Source organism: Colletotrichum fioriniae (assembly GCF_027942845.1).
Source record: "Colletotrichum fioriniae strain IMI 355084 chromosome Unknown scaffold_21, whole genome shotgun sequence".
In the NCBI taxonomy this organism is placed as follows: domain Eukaryota; kingdom Fungi; phylum Ascomycota; class Sordariomycetes; order Glomerellales; family Glomerellaceae; genus Colletotrichum; species Colletotrichum fioriniae.
The window spans coordinates 246813-268144 of NW_027076857.1; the positions used below are offsets into that span (position 1 = coordinate 246813).

The 21332-nt window shown below is 53.4% G+C and overlaps 6 protein-coding genes across 6 annotated transcripts; 1 reads left to right on the forward strand and 5 right to left on the reverse strand.

Annotated features, from left to right (window-relative positions):
- Positions 1-4344: 4344 nt before the first annotated feature.
- Positions 4345-5580, reverse strand: N0V96_012114 (uncharacterized protein; the record flags this gene model as incomplete). Its single annotated transcript, XM_053198440.2, has 1 exon — positions 4345-5580. The coding sequence occupies one exon, from the start codon at positions 5578-5580 to the stop codon at positions 4345-4347; it is 1236 nt and encodes a 411-aa protein (XP_053044094.1).
- Positions 5581-7497: 1917 nt separating this feature from the next.
- On the reverse strand, positions 7498-11702 carry PAN2 (poly(A)-specific ribonuclease; the record flags this gene model as incomplete). Its single annotated transcript, XM_065759508.1, has 12 exons — positions 7498-8344; positions 8397-8610; positions 8659-9061; positions 9220-9336; positions 9386-9525; positions 9576-9826; positions 9877-10302; positions 10369-10955; positions 11006-11132; positions 11187-11362; positions 11416-11523; positions 11682-11702. 12 exons carry the CDS (start codon positions 11700-11702, stop codon positions 7498-7500), a joined length of 3417 nt encoding a protein of 1138 aa, XP_065611891.1.
- A 701-nt stretch (positions 11703-12403) lies between these two features.
- Positions 12404-13394, reverse strand: N0V96_012116 (uncharacterized protein; the record flags this gene model as incomplete). Its single annotated transcript, XM_053198443.1, has 3 exons — positions 12404-12621; positions 12673-13245; positions 13301-13394. 3 exons carry the CDS (start codon positions 13392-13394, stop codon positions 12404-12406), a joined length of 885 nt encoding a protein of 294 aa, XP_053044097.1.
- A 444-nt stretch (positions 13395-13838) lies between these two features.
- Positions 13839-15466, forward strand: N0V96_012117 (uncharacterized protein; the record flags this gene model as incomplete). Its single annotated transcript, XM_053198444.2, has 2 exons — positions 13839-14027; positions 14090-15466. 2 exons carry the CDS (start codon positions 13839-13841, stop codon positions 15464-15466), a joined length of 1566 nt encoding a protein of 521 aa, XP_053044098.2.
- Positions 15467-15749: 283 nt separating this feature from the next.
- N0V96_012118 (uncharacterized protein) lies at positions 15750-18743 on the reverse strand (the record flags this gene model as incomplete). Its single annotated transcript, XM_053198445.2, has 1 exon — positions 15750-18743. One exon carries the CDS (start codon positions 18741-18743, stop codon positions 15750-15752), a length of 2994 nt encoding a protein of 997 aa, XP_053044099.1.
- An 882-nt stretch (positions 18744-19625) lies between these two features.
- N0V96_012119 (uncharacterized protein) lies at positions 19626-20837 on the reverse strand (the record flags this gene model as incomplete). Its single annotated transcript, XM_053198446.2, has 6 exons — positions 19626-20334; positions 20394-20477; positions 20536-20565; positions 20626-20636; positions 20704-20726; positions 20792-20837. The coding sequence occupies 6 exons, from the start codon at positions 20835-20837 to the stop codon at positions 19626-19628; spliced, it is 903 nt and encodes a 300-aa protein (XP_053044100.1).
- Positions 20838-21332: the final 495 nt, after the last annotated feature.

A 21332-nucleotide genomic window follows, 5' to 3' on the forward strand; every position in this document is an offset into this window, starting at 1 on the left:
CATCAAACGTGGGCTCCTTCCCCCAGACAGACAGACGCCTTGGGGTGACGTAGTGTAGCTGGTTTCGCTCCCCTGTGCTCGCCAAACAAGCGCACTTGGCGCCCGGATTCTCGTGTGAGAAGAGCTGTTCCGCAATTGATTTAATTCCAACCTTCAAGACTGGCTGGGCTCGAGTACCTAGCCTCTACTCCGTACGTTATGGCTATGCTGCCCCTATATCTCATGCACCAAGCTATCCACTCAGAATGTCTCATTTCGTCACAGCTTGATAGACCAACGTGATTGGCCTCACACCTCGGCCTCTACCCCTCGACTGACCTTGCCTCACCGAAACGACATCCAAATGCCATGCGCTCTGTTGAATCCGTCCGTTGGGGCCACGCCTACTCCCCTTCAGCCCGCTGTGTCTCACCGAGAGGCACCTTGTTGGAATTGGGAACCATTGAGTTCACTCAAGATTTTGGGCCTGTTGTCTCTTTGACAGACAGAGTACGGCCAACCGCTAGTGCTAACTCTGATAAGGTGCTTCGACCCCAAAGACCTTATTCCCGTATCATGTCCTACAGCTCTCTACTCGAGCTTGAACGGAAAGACATGTGAAGCTGTTGAGCTACCGCAGCCCTGCAGCATCCAATTTGCTCCCCAACGAAGCGGGATCGTCCGCAACGGCGAGCCGCCCTCGGCCCTCAACCGCTGGATGATACGGACGACGCAGCCATGCCAGCGCCTTGGACGGCGGGCCAGCCATCCCTTGCAACCTGCTTAGAACCCCCAAACTCTATCATGTCCATCAACGATAATTCGGCTATGGCTGTCCAACGAGTTTGTATGAAATGTGCCGATGCCGCAACGGAAAGTCGCGGTTCAAGACATTAGGGAAGATCCCCCTCCGAATAAACACGAATCAGATTTCATTGCTTGAAAGAAAACACCGCAAAGCCTCTCTCTTGGCTTTTATCGGCGTCTTCAACAATTTCGCCGTAAAAGCGAAGACGCGAGTGAGATAGCTTCACTTCCTCACTTGCGTATCCTTGGCCTCTCTAGGGTCTAATTTGGCAACCTGACGCCCGTGCGCCGCTCTGCTGTTATTCCCGAAAGCTCGGTAACCCGCCACGGCACTGGTGGAAAAACCACCTATCCCTTGCTCTCTCTACCAACTCGTAGTTCCTCTCTGCTTGCTTGAGTGCTTGGTACCATCGATTCCACGATCCATCCATTTGCCGGAAATTCGTCCCGAGTGAATCCGAGCTCACTATCCCCGGTCCGGAAACGCCAAACGGCATCTCTCTCAATGAGTCAATCTGTATCTTCCAAAAGGAACAAAAAAAACCATGGTATATGCACTCGGCCTTCTATTCCCTGGAGCGGAATTGTCAGGAACCTCAGGTACCGCCCAGTCTTGCCAACCGAGCAAACATCCTAGCGCTCAGTTCCATGCGCGGCCCCTCCATCCCGCGGGATGACGCTTGTCCGTCCCAAGAAGAAGTGGAATTGAGATGCACGATTCGACTTCACCCACCGGGCGTGGTTCCGATGCTGCTGACCGCTTGCTTGTCTATTCGTACATACATCATACACTACACAATCTGTCTCGGACCCCTGGTTTGACATGATTGAACTGCATATTTGATGAGCCGCACTACGTAGCTATGCACCAATAGCTCAAAACGTCCCAAAAGAGATCTTCCGTATTCCGGCTACTCGACCCTGAGAAGCCGGGATGGCACTTCAGCTCGGTTATCGCTGAGCCTACATTCATGGACTAACAGAGTCGCAGTATCGTCAACCAGCCCCCTTAGCAAATCATCTTCTTGGATACGTGGAATGATACACTGGCGCCCCAGATCAGGCATCACCACCAATAACACCCAAAATGAACTTCGTTCTCTCCCTTATTTGCTTTCCTACCTGGATCAGTCACCATGGTGCTCACAATCTCATAATCTCGTCCAATCGCTTGACCCCACCCCGTCACAACCCGGCCACTCCCGCACCTTTCATATCCTTAAGCCGAAAACCCTCGCTCATCCTCATCATCTCGGCTTGAGACTTTAGGACGCGCCCGTGATCCAGGCCTTTGAGAGATGCGGGCTTTTCCAGACCCGGACTGGGCTCCCCCGGAAAGGAGAGTGGAGGGCCTCAAACGTGAATAGCCCATGGCCTAGCCGGAGCCTTCATCCTTCACGCGGTTCATGAAATCGGCTACGTTGTAATGCCATCGCTTCTTGCGGCTCGTCTCTTGGCTGGGAGGCAGCCCGGGATGGGCCATGTTAGTGTTTAGGCATATTTCCTCCGCCTTCTACGGCAACTTGGCTCGGCAAAGTGTCGATTAGACCGCAAGGCAGCACGCGATGGTTAAGGTCCAATTTGGTACCTTTCTTACATCATAGCTTTTGCTCTGCCTACTTGATTGTACTGCTCTGCTGTGGAACATCTCGAAACCGCTGCATAGGTATGTTCTACATTTCCCCAAGAGCCTGGAGTGCCAAGCACTGCATGACTTACACCATTTCGTCTCCCGATGATTTGACAATAAAATCGTTGTAGTCCTCAATTTCCCTTTTTTTTCTTTTTTTTTCTTTAGGGGGAGGCGATATGTATGGATGATGCTGTCTCAGATTTAAGGGAAAATTGAGGATATTAAGCGGTATATACAAAATATGTCGCTTGGGGTTGAAAATCCAGTCGGCAAACTACAGTTTGGCCCTGTCATCGCATCACGTCTGATGGAAGGGGAAGCCATCTTGTATACTCACATTAGGCATCCAATGTATGTATAGTCCGCGCCATATCTTTCATAGAACCGCACAGCTGCTCTAGAAACCTCAAATGATCACAGACGGCCCTCAGGTGACGGGGCCCTGGAAGAAACGAGTGGCCGAGCGAGATATCGTCTGTGACTGTAGCTTGTGGGCTACAAGACTGCAAGCTGACGAGCAGCACACCGTAGCAACCATTCTCGCCTCGGACTCACTCGTTTCCACATCACAATGAGTACTTACTTAATCTTACCATGCCAGTGTGCCTATATGCGTCATGGGCTTCACCGTCACCCGCCTTCGGCTCTGACAGCGCGTGCAACCAAATTCACCACATCATTCTACGACAAGATCAAAGGCCTTGATAACGCCCACGATGCCATCCGACAAGAGCGGCTTGCAGGTTGGTGAGAAAAGACATCTCTGGTCGATAAAAAGCTGCTTCCCATCTTCATTGCGACAGAGGGTATTCATACTACTTCATGATCACAACTCATGCTTGAGGCCTGCCGCCATGTTCCAAGACGCAGCGAGGATAGGTAGATTCGGTGTTATTGTCAAAAGGCTCAGCCACGGACTGTAGCAAACTGCATTTTCAAGCATCAAGTTGGCACCTATACGTCTGGCTGTATCATGTCTCGAGGTAGGTTGGGTGAAACAGTGCAAAAGAGGCAGGCAGAGGAGAGGCAATGGCAGCCAGCAAAATAGTCATGTCAGCACTCAGCGGAAGATCTGCCACGTCCCTTGGTTTGTCTACGTCGAGATACCGGTTGAATGCCTTGGACGGATGGTGACGAAGAGAAATTCTTCCCTATGGACATGTCGATTACATTAGACAATGAAAACAAGACAAGATGAAAGGAGTGTGCTTACATTACGCAATTGACTCTTGCTACAAAAGTTGCGAGGTTTACTCAAAGTTAGTTGAAGTTACAGCAGACAGAACCGAATGGCTTGCCATGCTGTTCTACCTTTTTTTTGACGAGTACGATGACATCTGTTGAAGGTTGTTGAGAGTTAGTCAAAGCCCACAGGAACAGAGAAAGACCAAAGGATTGCTTACCATGACAACCAAGTTTACTATAGCCAGTCCAGCAGATCGTGTCGAAATGAAGGAAAATTAGTCTACGCAAGAGGTAATAGAGAAAGAAGAAAAGCCTACCATTATATCGAGTTCAATCGTTGGATCTAAGTAGGCATACTCAGAGTTAGCGGGCTGAGATAGTTTAGGGGTGGAGGGGGGAGACTTACAGATATCGCTGACATGTTCTATGTAGCAAGCATATTGAGATATATAGTAAATAGATAGATAAATAGATGAGACAGAAGTTAGATCACGAGAGCGGGAGTACAATGACCCTCCCGAACGAGGGACCTATCGAAGTTAGCTGGCCAAAAGGGGGGGCGAACGAGAGTGGGGGAGTGAGCAAAACAGAAAACAAAACAAGATCCCTCAACGGCTCCTAGAGCCAAAAGGGAAGAAGCAAACACAACAAAACAAACCAATACCAGATCCGAGACCAGTGACCAAGACCAGTGACCAAGACCAGTAACCAAGAAGAAGGAGCCAACAAGAACCTAGGGCCTAAGGCCTAACCCGAGGAACGCGGCGGGTGATCTTGAGGGTGACCGCCTTCATGCCCTTGGGCTGGGTCGTGATCGTGGACGTGACCAGGTCAAACTCAGGCTCGGGCGCAGGAACGGGCACAGGAACAGGCGCAGGCACAGGCGAACGAGGACCATAAAGCTCCAGCAAGGAAGAGATTGATCCAGATTCCTCGGCAGAACCAGAAGAACCAGGGGACCCAAGAAAGCTGGAAGTACCGAAAGATTCGGTAGATCCGGGAGACGCAAAGTACCCAGAGGAGCCACCAGACCCAGAGGAGCCAGTGGAACCAGAGATATCATGAGAGCCGGAAGAACTAGATGATCCAGATGATCCACGGGAACCAGAGGAGCCAGCGGTGCCAGACGAGCCAACGGAACCAGACGAGCCAACTGAACCAGACGAGCCAACGGAACCAGAAGAGGAAGCGACAGGGGATGCAGAATACACAGGCGAGGCGGCCGGCGAATCCCACTCTGCCAGAGCTCCAGGGAGCTCAGGAGAGGCGACAGGGAAGGCGCCCTTGGTCCAGGAGTATTCCGAAACCCGATCCTCTTCCAAGGTCGAGTCCCAGTTGGAGATGGTGTGCGGCGTAGGCGAGTCCGTGCTGTAGTCGTAAGAGGGCGCGTACCGCCTCTGGGGCGCAGGCCAATCCGCCAGGAGAGACCGGATCTGCGCAAACTTCGCCTTGGCCTCTGCGCCGAGCTCGCGGGCCCGGAGCCTTTGCCGTTCAACGCTGCGGTCGAGGGTATCCATCTCACGAGGAGGAGGAGTACGAGGCGGAGGCGTACAGGGCGGGTCAACCGGATCACGGAACAGCGAGCCAGACTCCTCAACGGGGGCAATCACCGAAGGCGAGGAAGTCATAGGAGAGGCCGTCCAGGGCTCTGGTGTCCTAGGCTCTGGAGTTCTTGGTTCCGGGGTCCTGGGAGCAGGAACAGCGACGGGGGCAGGTCGATGCTTAGCGGTGTAAGCGCGGGCCAGGTTGATTTGCCGGTCGGCAAAGGCCATCAACTGTTCAAAGTCAGGAGGAGGTCGAATGGGCGAGACCATAGGAGGGATGGGCGAAGCCAGAGCAGGGTCAGCGGTGTCGTCCACAAACGGATCCTCCAGGTTAGAAACGGAAACCGAACCAGAACCTGGAGAACCAGAAGAAGCAGAGCGAACCGAAGACGAAGGACTGACCCGGGGAACAGACTCAAAGTAATGGGACATACTGAGAGTGAAGCCACGCGGGGACAAACGGGGAGGAGTGCGAACAGGGCCAACAGGCGCCGTAACCACAGATCCAACCGAAGGCGAGGAAGACCTGACCAAAGACGGGGAACCTTCCAAAGGCAGAGAACCAACCCGGGACTCAGGGCCTAAGTAGTGGGACATACTCAGGGTGAAGCCATGCTGGGACCGACCGGGAGGAGTGCAAACAGGTCCAACAGGAGCCGTAAACGCAGAACCAACCGAAGGCGAAGGAGACCTGACCAAAGGAGAGCCAACCGAAGAAGGACTAATCCGGGATTCCGGCCCCAAGTAATGAGACATACTCAGGGTCCATCCATGTGGAGGCCCACGGGGAGGAGGAGTGGTTACGTGCACAACAGGCTCCGTAAACAGAGAACAGAAGCCCCCAGAAGAGGACTTACCAAGAGAGGACGACACCGTGATCGAGGGCCGAGTAGCTTCAGTCTGGGGTTGACGAGGAGACGAGCTACGGGCAAGCATCACGGGGGGTGCCGGGGTACCGATGTACCGGCTAGAGAAGACCGATTAGCCATCAAGAAGACAAAAGACCCAGCGAGGCTGAAGATGTGAATAGTTACAGGATCGGGCGGACAGCGCTTGTGACGGCGGCTGCGAGAAGGCGAGGGACGCGGCGGAGGAGGGAACCGAGCGAGGCCACGAGGGTGCTGGCGTTAACGGGGGCAGGGACTTGAACCCTGGACTGCGGACCGGTCTCAGACGGGCGGGCGGCAGCCGAAGCAGGCGAGAAGCAGAGAGAAGACATCGTAGCGTAGCTAGAGCATCAAACGATCAAACCGTGAAGAGGAAAGGAAGAAGGAGGATTGGGGGCGGTTCGAGGAGGGGAGGTAGAAGTAGACGGACGGTGCACCCAGATCAGTAACACCTGATTGGCCCAAATGGCTCACCCCCTGAGGGGGTGGTTGCAGAATGGACCCGTAGGGCTGAAATCTAGGCCTAATAGGGTGTAGCGCCTGTACTCGGATACCCGCTAGGCCTAATTGGGATGGCGCGTCTGGACTGACAGATGGGAGGAAATCCGTATGATAGATGGGATGACGGAGGCGCAATCTAATATGAAGAGATTAAAACCGTATCATTGTGTTTATTACGTCTATTTGATCCCATGTGCAAGTTTTCCCGATGAAAAATGTGTATTGTGGCGAGATATACCGCGTCGAGGGTGAAATTGACGGTTGTAAGTCGAGGGGACGTCGAGGGCCGGCTGAGAATCGTCGATTTCTGGCTTCTGGCATCGAATGATCGCCGCGCAGATGAGACGTCGTCGTAAAATTAGTTTCAAAAGATGGAGCAGGTCGATTGGAACAATTTGATGGCTGGATATGCTCGCGCATTGCCGTGCGGTTGAGGTAGCCGAAGGAATAGGTCGGATTCGGCCACGGGATGCCATCCTTCGTCGGGAGAAATCATCGCGGCATATCGCAGCGTGCATCGAGGTGCATACAAAATTTGTTCCAAAGTACTCTCAAGACTACCAGCTTCCTTTCGATGTAGTTTGGGCTCATTCCCTTGCGCCGCGGCATCGTGGTTGCTCATCGTAGCGGCGACGCTTTCCCCGGCATTAGGATCGAGCCTGCCGCCTACCTCCTCCAGGAACAGTGCGTAGCTCCTATGGTCTCAAGCTCTGTGAGATTGGTCCTCGAGTCTCTGTCAAGGAAGAGCCGTCACCTGGAATCAGCGAACCATAGGTTGCGGCACAAGATTGACGAGCATCGGCAGAACCACCGCTAGACAGCAACAAGGACCACAATCAAAGGGACAATCATCAGTAAGAAGATTTGCTTTTCTATTGATACTGCTGTCTAACGACTTTGGAAGAAGCGTCTTCTGGACAAGCTCTGCCACCGATGAGCCCTCAGCGTTGTTTCGAACCCCTCACCGAAGAGGCGAACCCTTCCCTGGTGTCCAAGTTGAGCCCGCTCCGAAGCCGCCACTTGATGTTCCACCTCCCGGGGCCCCCGGCGTAGAGGGAGCATCGTTAGGTAAAGGAGGAGGCGTATCTGTTCTTTGGACATCAGCGGCCTGTCCGCTCCTAGCAGGCGGCCGGAAGTTGACGTCTCGCCCGCCCCGGTAGATATCTTGAAGCATCGGTTCCAGGATACCTGCATCCTCGAACTCCAAATACTTGCGATATAGCTTCAACGCCGTCCGAGCATCCTCGATCGAGTCGTGAGTCTCCAGCTGGATGTCTTCCTTCAACAAGTACCATGCCAAGAATGCGAGCGAGAGCTTTCGTAGGCGAGACTTCAGGAAGAACAGATCGATCGTGTCGATGACCTGGGACTTTGGTATGTGAATGTTGATTACTCTGAAATCCTGTTTGAGGCCGTGACCGAGGAACTTGCAGCCCAGGTTTAGCAGAATCCAAAGCTTCTTGTAGGCTACCTTCAGCGGCACGAGATTGTGCTTGGAAATGCGGGGGTCCAGATCATCGTGAGTTATACCCGAGTACGACGTCAGATAGTCAACAATGGGCTCTCTAATCGAGATATAGTCGTCGATGAACGGCAGACCTTCGTCCTCTCCTTGCCCCCGGACAACGGAAGCTCTAGCCAAGGCGTACACGATCGGCCGAATTGTCTCTCTTTCGCCATCGGAGTTCATCTCGATTTCAGGCTGACGGACGGCGACGAACTCCGTGTCTAAAGCGACGATGCTCTCTGGTCCGGGTCTTTCACTCGCCGAATTGAGCGCTCGGTACGTCTTTCCGTCGTTATGAGGGCTTGGTGGGTCAGCAGGCTAACTATGACGGCACATTTGGGAAGGGAACCAACTTGTTATCCTCATAAAGGAGAGAGGTATCAATATTCTTCTTCCAATCCATATCGATCTTGTTATTTGCTTCCTTGATTTGGAAAGCAATCACCGATGGTGTCTTCCACGGCGGGTGGAACGAAAGGGCTTCCTCAGTGCTCACAGACCGAACTAGAAAGTCGTTGAACAAATGCCAGTGACTTGTAGCCGGGGCGGTTGGCTGTGAATGGGCAACTTCGACTTGTCAGCATCGCCACTCCACAAGCAACGAGGACAACGTACCGTTGGCCATTGCGACCAGGTGAGGTTTTTGACCCGGGCCTGGGTCAATATTCATGGCCATACCTACCAGCGAATACACCGTTATGTTGTGGATACCGCGCTGTAGGTGGAGTTTTAGATCCTCTCCCTCATAACAGAAGAACTGGCCGTGGTCTACTATGACGCCAATTTCTTCCGGAAGGAATCCGGGCGTCGACCAATAACGCCGTTGCTCCGAGTTTCCGATTGCTGTGTTCAGCATGAAGACGGCGGGGATATTGTGGATGGTCTTGCGAGTTGCAATAGTCTGGTATCGCTGGCACCGACCACACCAACCCTTTGACGTTGTTTCTCTCTCGACACTTGACTTCAGGATTTGTGAAAACGTCACTTTCGGCGCTTTCTGACCCCGACTGACGTTCTTCTGTGAGCAATTAGCGCCTGAACAGGAAGGGAACATCTCAGCCAAGAATCAGGAGGCGAAGCATTTGGCGCCGCTGACCACAGGCGAGCTACGACATCCGACGACGAAAACCAACACACTTGAGAACACAGACGAGGATCACAGTAGCTGGGACTTACCCCTGTCCCCGTTGTTTGTGGGTACATCAGATCGTTGACAAAATTCGATCCAGGACGAGTATATTCGAACCTGCAGTTGATACACCTAATTGAACTCGTTGCGGAAGTCGTGAGCATCTAGACACGGTCAGCTACAGCAATATTCTCCAGCCTGCATTTGACGAACCTGCTCCATCATGTTCGAACCAGGGGGCATGGAACGATAATCTAGGACAATCTTCTCCAAAAGGAACCTCGTCAGTCCCTGCAGCATAACCGTTAAGGTAGAGCCATTTGATTCTTCTTCAAGGAGGCCGAGGCCGGCGGCTACGAAACAGTCAATATTCGCCGCAGAAACAGGAAATTAAATCACAGACATTGGGGGTGGTGGCTGAGTGTCTTCAGCATATTGGTTGCTTGACAGATTGAACCTTCGGCCTTTTGGAGCATGTCGAACAAGAACCCCAGTTCGCACAACAGACAAGTATCGGTAACACACGCAGTGGCCGCGTGTTGGAGAGCCATATTTCGGATGAGAGGCGTAAAGTTCATGACTTGCAGTAAAGAGTTGGCGTATGAGTTTGCGATATGGATCTCGAGTCCAGAGTACTGCGTTCTGTTGTAGAATCTGGACAAGGTTAGCAAGCAACCCCATTTCAGTGCGATAAGCTGACGTACCCAAAGTCAAAGTCGTCAACACCAAACTTGCTGTACTTGATCTCAACATTGCGGTACATCGGATGACACTCTTGTTTAGTAGGATCGATTTCCATTTGCATCAGAGAGTGGGCAACGTCGTCAACCTTTTCGTCACCGCTTGCATTGCCGACTGTAGCCATGGCAAACTCTCTTGCTTTCTCGCTGAGGAACTTTGGCGCAAGAATTCCCGAAGCGTTTCCTCTGTCCAAGTTCCGAGTATCCTCAACTTGATTCCTTCGAAGGCCGCGTGTATTCCGTCCGTATTGGCCAAATTCGGACTGTTTGAGGCCCGCAACAAACTGTGGCTCCAGTTTGGTCGGAGGAGCCCCAACATCAGAAAGAAGATCTGGCCAGGCGGAGAGCAGCGCCTCCCGATAATGCGGCATGCCAACAGAGTTGAGAGGTCTGGTACTAGGTCAGTGATCATGGCACATGTCGATGTCATGCGATCAGGACAGAGGCGTTACTAACGTATCGGCAGTCCACTCTATCGTAGGTAGAGGCTCTTCCGGAGTTGCGAATTCGGTCTGAGACGCGAAATCGACGAAGCGGAGTTTCGAAGGAGAACCCCATATGTGTATATTGTGATCCGCATCTACCAGAGCCACGGCTTCGCCAGATGGTGCGATTTCGAACATGGTCAGGTAGTTCATCGTGTTGGTTTGCCGCACATTGCTAGTGTTCGGATTCATCAGGTCAACAACGTGCATCTGTCCACTCGTGGACATGACAATACTAGTCGTCGACATTCTTGGGTGCATTCTGACAAAGGCAGCCCCAGCAGGAAACGGAATCGGGGACATGGACGACATTTTCTTGATATCAAACACATTCAAGAACGGGTCAAGCATGTAATCTCGTCCCTGCCGTAGTGAGTAACCGCAAGTGACGATGAAGTCATGCTGAGCATCCATATCGCTGATCAAGGCGGAGTGGGCGTTCCAGCTCTTAACGACGGAGAAGTTGGCCGCGTCGATCAGGTTGACTGTGCCTGTCTCTGTGGCGGCGCAGATGTATCTGCTTTTCTTCATAACCTTATATGAGTACGTAGTCGGAACCTAGGTTAATCAGCAAGGCGTCCACATCATAACACCGCCATCGAACGGACCTGCTTGACCACCTCTCCCTTAGCGAGGTCGATCACAAACATGGTGTCCTGGAACCCGGCAACCAGAATTTCAGACGTCCCTTTGGACGTAAAACTCATGCATCGTAAGTCTTTCATATCATCGTGTCTGCGTTTATGCTGTCAGGCAGAATTCCAACGAGTCGGATCTAGGCTCCCGCACCTTATATGCCATATCGGAGGGCCTTTCCGCGAAGCCATGTGGATATCTCGAGATCCTAGTACCACGACGCCCTTGTCATTCACGAGTATTTGTCTAACCGGGCCGTCGGATGAGGTATGGGCCTTGAAGGACGTATAGCGCTGAAGCTCGCTGCGGTAGAACGACGTGACGCGACCCTAGAATATTATCAGTCTTTGGCCTTGGTTGAAATCGATTCAATGGCTCGTACATAGTCGTTCCCGGTCCACAACAGCTCTTGAGCCGTGTCAAAGGTCATGGTCGACACGGGCGTCGCCGCAGCGTGGATGCCCGGAGGCGGAAAGGGGATGCGAGCGACCTATCAGCCATGAAATCGGTTAGTTCAAAAGTATGGCTACCGTAGGAGACGCGCGACATTCGCAAGCTAAGCTAGGGACAGGACGAGGGAAAGTGCAAAGCTTGCGACGATGGTGCGTCGCAACGGGCAATGAGGGGTGACGATGAGCTTCAACGTACCTCGTCCCAGTCTCCGTCCATTTTGGTCTGCGTTTCCTTGCCCAAATGACCATAGTAATGGGAACAGATAGAACGACGTCAAAGAATGGGCGACAGACAGGTCGCAGTCGAATGGTCCAGAACAACAAATATTTCGCACAAAAAAAAAAAGAGCAGAGCACCTCACTGGACTCGAATCGCGACGAGGCCGGAGCTTCGCGCAGCTTGAGCCTTGGAGCAAGCGGGCAGAGACAAGGTGTCGCGCGCCCGAAAGCTAAGCCACTTGCATGAGCCGGACAGGGCAGGGAAGAGAATGTGGGGGAGGGATGCTGAGCTTCTTTTCCGACTTCTCTGCGCTTTCTCTTCCCCTCCTCCTCTCCTTAGCTTCTGGGCTGCTCTTGAGTGTGACGACGCTAGCCGGCGTATTTCCGGAACTGGGTCCAGGTGAGACAAGCCCCACTCATCCTCTCACCGACAATCACCGAGCTGCGGCGTGCGTGGGTCCTTGTTGTCAGCGTTGAGGTTGGTAACGTATTTCATACTACTAGGTAGTGGTCTACTTTTCTATGGCTTATGCACCTTCTCGACTCTATTAATGACACACGATAGCGGCTCAAAATCACGCCCTGGCAGTAAGATTAAGTTGAAACTTGTAGCAGCGCTCTAATGGCAGCACCGACAATCACTTATCGTCTCTCAGCGGGTCTCGGAAGGCCCATGGCCGGCGTGTGGATACAGAAAGTCTAAGCATGCCATGTGGTAGGGAAGTTTCCAAGTCTACCTCCGTCCACCGTTATCACCGCGCCGTTACAATACGCACCAGCTCTCGAGGCAAGGTACAACATGACGCCTGCCATGTCTTGCGAATCGCCCATTCTTTGAAGAGGCACCATTTCTTTGGGGACACTACCATCCTCGGCGTAAAGCTTGGCAATGGGAGCCGACATTTCGCTCGGAAACACTAGTTTGGGGTCAGTATGGATCTGAATGGTACTTTTGCAAGAAGACTCACGGCCAGGAGCAATACAGTTGGCTCTGATGTTCCAACGGGGCAGGTTACTTGACAATTGCTTGATAACCAATGTCGCAGCTGCCTTGGACTGGCCGTACGCCCAGCCACCGGGAGCGATCTTGTTGAAAGCGGCAATGGAACTCGTCGAGACGACCTGGGAGCTTTGTGATAGGTTTCCCTTCTTGTTACCAAGGTCAAGCAGCTTCACAAAAGCCATGGCGGTGTACCACACAGAGGTGACGTTGATATCAAAGACTCGTGTGTAGTCAGCGGTGTCATGGGCAAGGTGCTGCTCGGCCCATTCTTCAGCCGTCATCTCGGGAGTCGGGGCCTTGACCTGGGGTCCTCCGACACCAGCATTGCAGGCAAGAAGGTTGACAAAGCCGGCTTCCTTCTCAATGGCGGCGGTTGCTTCCTTGAGGCTGTTCTTGTCACTAACATCGCAGACCAGAGGGATGAGTCTGGGTCCCACAGATGCCGCGGCTTCTTCCAGGACCTCTTTGCGCCGACCGAGGATGTAGACTTTTTCGGCACCATTGGCTGCCAAGGCCTTCGCCATCATGAGACCGATTCCTGGAATTATTAGCGATTTCACGTTAGCTATGAAGCTATCGCCCAAGTGACTCACCTGAGCCACCACCAGTGATGACAGCAACCATGCCTTTGACACCAAAGAGGTTGCCAGCTCCCAAGGCGGCGAGGTCTTCCTTGTTATCAGCCATTTCACAATTACAAAGTGCAGAGGTTTTAGGTATAGTTCAAGCTTTGAAAAATTTCGCGGGAATAGCGACTTATACGATCTGCCGGACAGGACTCATTTGTAATGTCACAGGTCCACGGGCTATCTGCAACGGCGGGGTGCTTCGAGTGCCCCTCCAAGAGCCCAAGGAACGTCATCCATGGGTGCTAGAGGAGCAGCTGTGGCCAATGAAACTCGTCAAAGATGGCAGCTATCATTTATGACCAATCGCATTGTACAGAACGCGGCCCCGTAGTGGGTCCTTCTTCCGGCGAGCGTTCCGTCTTATCGATTAGATCTTCACTGCTGAACCACCATTTTTTTTCTGTCAGTGATCCAGCTTCGAGGTTTGACAATTGCCCGCGCATAACAATCCTACACTCGCGATAGGGAACACGCCCGATTTGAACTCGAACAAATAGACAATATGGTCAAACGAAAGAGGTCGCGCGAGGACGATCTCGAGGCGAAGCTCGCCGACTTCAAGAAGGAGATTTTCCGAGCTATCAAAGGCGCAAAGGGACTCGAGCGTCAACGGTACAGCAAACGCTTGCGCGATGACAAGGCGTCGCCCGACAAGGTCAAGCGGTTGGAGAGGGAGATCTTGGTGTTAAAGGTGAGAGTTGACTCCCCCCCTTCAAAAGTTTGCGCCGCTGATTATTGCTTCCCCCATTACAGTCCCTCGACCTCCAGCAAACCGCCGACGCACACCTCCACTCCTCGCTACTCAAGATCAAGCAGATCGCCGAAAGCCCTGCGCTACCCGAAGAGATTAAGCAGGGCGTGCCCAAGCCGGATTTGTCCGAGGAGGAGAAGGCGGCGCTGCACAACGTCACGAGCGGCTTGTTCAACCGCCCGCACGTCCGGGAGGCCGTCGACAAGGCGGTGCGGGGCGTGTGTCTTATCCTGAACGTGCCTATACCAGACAAGAAGAGCAAGAAAGGGAAGAAGGATTCTGCCGCGGCTGCTGAGAGCAAGAAGCAAGAAAAGAAGGACGACGACGACGACGAACCTAGGGAATCGAAAAAAGCGAAGCTGGTGGACGCAAAGGATGTATCTGCGAAACCCAAGGCCGAGTCCAAATCCAAGGCGGCAGAGGTAGATGCAGAGGCAGAGGAGGAGGAACCGAACCCATTTGACGAGATGGACGACGAGATCCCGACGGACAGCGATGCGTCAGACGGCGGAAAGAAGGCAGACGCTGCCGATGGGGAGGAGGAGGTCGACTCAGACGAGGAAGAAGAGGAAAAGGCCCTGTCTAAGATGGAAGCCATGCTCGGCGGCTCCGACTCGGAAGAAGAGAGCCCCGATGAGGATCTCAAGGCCAGGTACAAGGCTTTACTGGGTGAAGTCGCCGATGAAGGGGACACCGCCGACGACGAGAGTAACAGCGACGACGAGGACGAGGACGAAGACGAAGACGAAGAGATGGCGGACCTGGACGATGAAGCAGAGGACAGCGGCAACGACTCGGACCGCCAACGCCGCATCAACGCCGCCAACGTCTCCCTTTCCCCGGAACCGGAACCCAGCAGCAGCAAAGAGAAGAAAATCAAGCGCGCCAAGAAGCCCACAGGCCGGCCCGGCGAGACGACCTTTTTAACCTCGCTCATGGGCGGGTACATTTCAAACTCCGAGTCCGAGGCCTCGGACCTCGACCTCGCGCCGCCCAAGAAGCGGCTCGGCCAGAAGCAGCGCCAGGCCATCTGGGAGAAGAAGTACGGCGCGTCGGCGAACCACGTCAAGAAGCAGGCCAACGGGCAGAGAGGGGCGGGCGGCGCGAGGGATAGCGGGTGGGATATGAGGAAGGGTGCCGTGGGTGCCGACGAGGACGGCGGGGCCAGGAAGCCTTGGAAGAAGGGCGTTTCGAACCCGTTGGGCGGCGGCGGCGGCAAGGGTAGGGATCGCGGCGGCAGAGGGGAGGAGAAAAAGAAGGCCAGGGTGCCGCCCAAGAAGGACGACGAGGGGATTTTGCATCCTAGTTGGGAGGCGAGGAAGAAGGCCAAGGAGGCGCAGACTACGGCTGCGTTCACGGGTACAAAGATCACTTTCTAGGTCACGATGTAAAGCGAGATACCAGTGGAAATTTTAAGTCAAATGTGAAAAGATCATTCGCTGTCTGCCTATCTGGCTAGTTACTGGCATGCAAGTGAGAAAGCCATCTCCTGTGCCCCTTGATTCAACTAAAAGCAAAACGCATATCAGCTTCCAGATTCGCCGGGCTCAGCACGGCAAGTGCTCCAAATCGCTTGAAATCCGTAAGAACGCCGCAAAATATTGATCAACCGCAAAACCCGCAAGAAATCAATCAGTCAGATTCAGGACCCATGCTGCTGAGTTAATGCTTTCGTCTTTTGTTGAAAGGACAGTCGTCTACGCTTTCAACGCTTTGAAGACGGTCAAGCCTAGGGTGGGCAGTTTCCTGCTGTAGGACAGGGGGGATGTATCCATAAATCCCTCCATTACCGTTACGGCGCGAGGAGGTGGCCATGGAAGAGCTTGGGAAACCAGTGCTGTAGGAGTTGGCATCGTCATCCTCTGCCGTCAGATCGATGGCGTTTCGAATATCCGACTCGCCAAATCCTCTCTTGCGCAAGGTATCCGTTAGGACGGTAGATTCGCGATGTGGTCGATGGAATGACATTGACGGCGACGAGCCGCCGACGAAGAGGCCGTTTCCACTGCCGTGGGATCTCTCGCTCCCGGCCGAAGACCCTTGGCCAATTGACATTGTGTCGGATTGCTCGCGCTTGACGCGGTTGAAGTTGTCGTCTTGTTGAAGGCGGAATAGGCGTGAATTCATCTTCGGTGGCTCTATGCTGTCCAAGTCGATCGGGTTGCTAGCATTGGATCCAGCGAGAGATATTTCGTCGTCATAATCGTTCGCGACGCTGTCTTCCGTAAGCGTGGAAATGTTCAACTCAGTACCCGCTCGAGTGTGGCGGATTGGTGCTTTCGGGGTTGCTTCGCTAGAAGCTTCAGATTCGATTCCGTCTAGGTCCCTATCGGGCGTTGTGTTCCTAGCTCGGGAGACCTTCTTTCCCTTCCCAGGACGCGGGCCCTTCGATTGATCGATAAAACTTGACTGTCCCGATTCATCCCTCGAAGCTGGTTCTCCTGTTCCTTTTTTGGCTCGTGATCCCCCTCGAGATGTCGCCATGGCACGCTGCTGGACCTGGTCCTGGCTTTCAGCGTCTGCCATCTCGATATCGCCGTCTTCGTCCCTTTCCACAACCGGCGGCGACACATACACTGCGTCAAAGGCTTGACTATTGTGATAGAGCCCTTTGATTGCCTCAAAGTCTTCTTGAGCAGCCTCGTATCCTGGAAGAACCGGAGCCAAATTGGCCAACTTTGCGGCTTCTGCCTTGTCGTCGGTCTTTGGCATGGCCGTCACATTCTCGATATCCATGAAGAAAGACCAATCGCGAATTGGATGACGGCCACCTTCCTGGCGGGATATGTTGTAGTCGTAAAAGTGGATGAGCTCCATCCCACGAAGTGCGTGAAGGAAATGTAGTCCCTGGAGACTTCGCAGGGATCGCGTCATACGGAAGTTGGGCTGACCAGCCGTGACAGACGCCATCCAATTGGCATAGGCCTTGGGCTCATGACGGCGACTCGTGTACTGCGGGCCACTCTCATCGATATGGATAATGAGAGTTCTCAAACGAGGCAGCTGACAGAGCCAAGAAACGTCCCATGTCCTTTTGGAAACATATTTGAGTCCACCCTTTTTGCCTTCTTTGATAGGCCTGTGAGTGAGATACTGGCTGCCAACCCAGAGCAGTTCGATATGCTGGATCCTTTCTCTTCTTGCTTCTCCGATGCCGGTACAGAAGCGACCAAATTCTCCAAGGCTCGAGAAGGCGAAGGTGTTCAGACCGTAGAAAGCATGGATCCCAAGGTAGTACCAACGCTTGCAGACTGTTAGCAAGGCGAGGCGAGTGTTCGGTTTCATGCTGTAGGTGATATTGCAAGACGTTCCGGAAAGGTGGAAGCGATGAGGGAGACCACTTCGTTTCGAATCTGTCTGCGTGGGTTGCTCTGGAGGCATGAATCTATCGAGACGAGTGATGCAGTGAATAAGCTTGCTTTCTTCAACGAAGACGAATTTGATGATGTTGGCCTGTACTTTGGCAGGCAGCTGATCAAAAGGGAAATCTTTCAGATAGGGATCCGCCTGTGGCTGCTGACCCTCTGAGCCTTGGACCTCCTGGGGGTGCTCATCGTCCTGCACGAAGAGTCCCTCAGGACCGTTAAGGCTCTCTTCAGACCCACTGTCCTGACTGGCCGAATTAGTACCGAGGCCCTCGAGCGCATCAGCTTGGAGTTCGTTGTTAGTTGGGCCCCTGAGTCGCAAGTTAGGATGAACATTGCCAGTTTTCGTGCTCATATTCTCCTCCTTGCAGCACAGCTTATAGATGTCAGTATAAGTCAATGCGTGTCTTTGAGCGGGATTGGTTAGATACAGATCCAGCTTCTTGTGCCACGTCGGCTCGTATCTGTTTTGGCTGTTCCGTTTCTTCTCCAGCCTAGCAATATCCGCTCTCAAATTGTGGTTGTCTAGACTGAGCTCATGGATTTTGCACTCAAGTCTTTTGATCTGGTCGTCGTAGATGCCGATACCCTGCTGAAACTCCGATCGGCAAGCGTCGCTGCAGCCAAGACGACTGAGATCAACGGGCAGCGGCAAAGACAGCTCCTCATCATTGTCGCCAAGAGGGTCAAGCTCATCGTCGAGCTCTTCGGCTTCTTCATCGCCGATGTCCTCGGTGTTCTCGTCCTCAACTTGTACGATATCCACTCGCTGATCAGACTCTATGGTCTCTTCCCGATCAAGCTCCACTTCATCTTCGGAAGTCACTTCGTCGTCCTCGGACTCGACTTCGTCGTCATTTGGGTTATAGTGATGCAGTGGCTCATGGGCCTCGTTGGAATCCAAGACAACAAGTCCGTTTTGATCTAGCTCTTCTTCCTGGCTCAGTACTCGCAGGATATAGGAACTGGTGCCTGTGTGAGCTGAAGGGCTGCTGTGTCTTTCGGTGACAGCGGCTTGAGAAGGGGATCCCGACAGAGATGACACATGCAGACCCTGAAGAGACGATTCGACTTCGGAGATCCTTGGAGAAGAACTGTCGACATTGAAATTGTCGGAGGCGGCAGCGGTGATTGCTAGTGGTTGAATGATGACCGGGGTTTGGCTGAGAGATGCGCCTGAAGCCAAAGGAGGTGAAGAAGCAGGAGGAGAAGGTGTGGGAAGGCATCCAGGTGTTGCAGTTGTCCGGACTGTCGAGATGGCTCGTGATATGGATAGCGGGTGATCTTCCATCGTGACTGTCAGCGATCTGTCGAAAGTGAGATATTCTCAAGTTGAGGTTGCCGTTGAATGGTAATCAAGTATGCGTGTCGAGCGGCAAACCCATGGGGCAAGTGCGAGCTGAACTCAATTATGCGGAGGGCAATAGATACTGTGAGATGTGAGAAGTAGAACTGTGAAGGTTGTGATAAGTGAGAAGCAAAGCCGCCAAGGCGTGGAGAGCAGTTGAAGTAGTCCTGTCCTCATCAGGAAAGGCAAGAGCGATGTGCCTGATCACGGAAGGTGGCAGAGTCTGCGGAAAGCAGGTATTGAAAGTAAGAGGCGATATACCAAATTCGAGCCAGACAGACTGTTGAAGATGTGTTGCTGAGAAGATGCGTCTGGGCAGATAATTCCAAAGTCGTGTGGTTGTATAGGTAGGGAAGAGGCGAGCTCTTGCGTACGCGGTAGCCACGGTGTATAAATAGCAGTCACGCGGAGAAGGAAGGAAGCCTCTCAGGTCGTAGCTTCTTTGAATCGGAAGAGGAAAGTGCGGGTTGGTAGGATATATTCTGGAAATGAACTATATATCCGGTCAGAACGTGGAGATAAAGGGGTGAAGTCAAGGTCAAATCCGGTCTTCAATAACGCAGAGCACACGGCAGGCCATAGCAATGCTGTCAAGGTATCTGATTAAACAAAGTTAGATGTCACTATGGCGAGCAACATATCTTGCCGCTGGTAAGAGCCATGGAAAGAAAATGTGAAGCCCAAAAGATTTGAAAATGATTGCATTGCTGAGCGCCAGAATCCAAAAAGCCCCGGTATTGGTATCTGCCTGTACAAGATGTACAATCCTCCGGTTGTCTCTCTCTTTCTCTAAAAATTTTAATCTTTCCCATTCTAGGTGCGGACTCAGGCGTTGGTCTTGAGGGTGCGGAAGAAGTCCATGACGCCGGTGAAGACGACGAGAAGGATACCGCCTCCGGGACCGAGACGGAGTACCTTGGGCAGGAAACCCTTGTACAGCGCGCTGAAACCCTCCTCCTTGGCGACCGTGGCAACGGCGGGCCAAGCCCAGTTGTACTTGGGGGTCTGTCCGGGGACCTTGGGGCTGTTCTGAATGCGGGACTTGACGACGTCCATGGGGGTGTTGAGGATGGTACCGACGGTACCACCGATGGCACCGGAGATCAGGTCGTTGGTGACCTGGCCGGCCTTGTTCTCGGCCTTGGGGAGGAGCTCGCGGACTTGGAAAATGCAGCCAAAGTAACCGGCGTTCCAAACAATGTGGCGCCACATGGTGCTCTCGAGGCCATTGTACATGGCCAGGACACCCTCGGCGGCGACGGTCTTGCGGATGACGTCGAGCATGCCAGTGTACTTACCGGCAGAGGCCTTGTCCTGTAGTCTAATCTTGACGAGCTCGAAGGGGACGACGACGAAGGCCTCGGTGGCACCGGCGCTGGCTCCGGTCAAGATGGAGAGGGACTGGTTCATCTTGGCGGCGCCGAATAGGTTGCGGTAGATCTTTCCCCACTCGTCGTTGGCAGCAAACTTGGTAGCACGTTTGGGGGCCTCCATGAGAATGGGAGCGGTGATACCGCGGTAGAGTGTCGCAAAGCTACGGTTTGTAAGCTTGGTGAATAGACTTGCAGAGGTTGAAGGAGTGGGTTGGCATACCCCTCGTTGCGGACAATCTTGCGGAAGCAGTCAACCATGCCATTGTAGTGGTCGGCACCTACGCCCTTGCCGGTTTGGAGTTGCCTGGACATTCGGGTCAGTCGGGGTTTGCGCGAGTGGCTGGCGATCGCGCAGAGCTTACACTCGTGTCTTGACGACGTCCAAAGGGTACCTATTGTGCGGGTTAGCATGGTGGCCACGTGAGCTTGTCGCAAGAGGATTCTTGACGTACATGACCAGAATCTAGAGGTACAGAAGGCGTAAGCATATCTCATCAACTCATTACCGCATGGCGTCGTTGTGTACTGACCTCCGAGACACCGGCAATGGCGCCTGGATGCAGTGGTCAGTATTTCGGGTCCGATATCGCGACGGTGGGGGGATTTCGGGCAACGAACCTGCGGCGAACTGGTACTGGAAAGGGAGGGGCTTGTCGGTCGACATCTTGACGGTAGACAGCTGAGAAGACGGTGGTTAGCTACCAGAAGAGAGTAATGGCGGATGCAATTGGGTACTCACCGAGGAGCAAAATCAATCGGGCGGGTTGAGGTGCGTAGGTGGGAGGGTTTGAGGAAGCGCTAGGAAACTGGAGTGAATTGAATGGAGCGGAAAATCGAACGAGGTACGGAGTCTTAGCTTTAGCGGGAACTGGGCTCTTATCGCCAGGACCCCGGGCGGAGGTCCCTTATCGGCCTCTTTTTTGTGTGCAACTCACACTGAAGCAGCAAGTTTCCAAGTTACCGAGCGGCGCCGGACTCCACCAGGGGCAGGCTCTTGCAGTGTGTTGCTCATCGTCCCTGACACTTGCGAGGCTCATGATTGGTGCGCTCTCTGGGGACCAGCGGGATTACGTATTGGCATCTCGCTTTGGTAGCATGGCGGCACTGCGGCAGCGTGGGCAAGTGCTGCCCAAAATGAAGATGAGATGGCCCGGGCCCT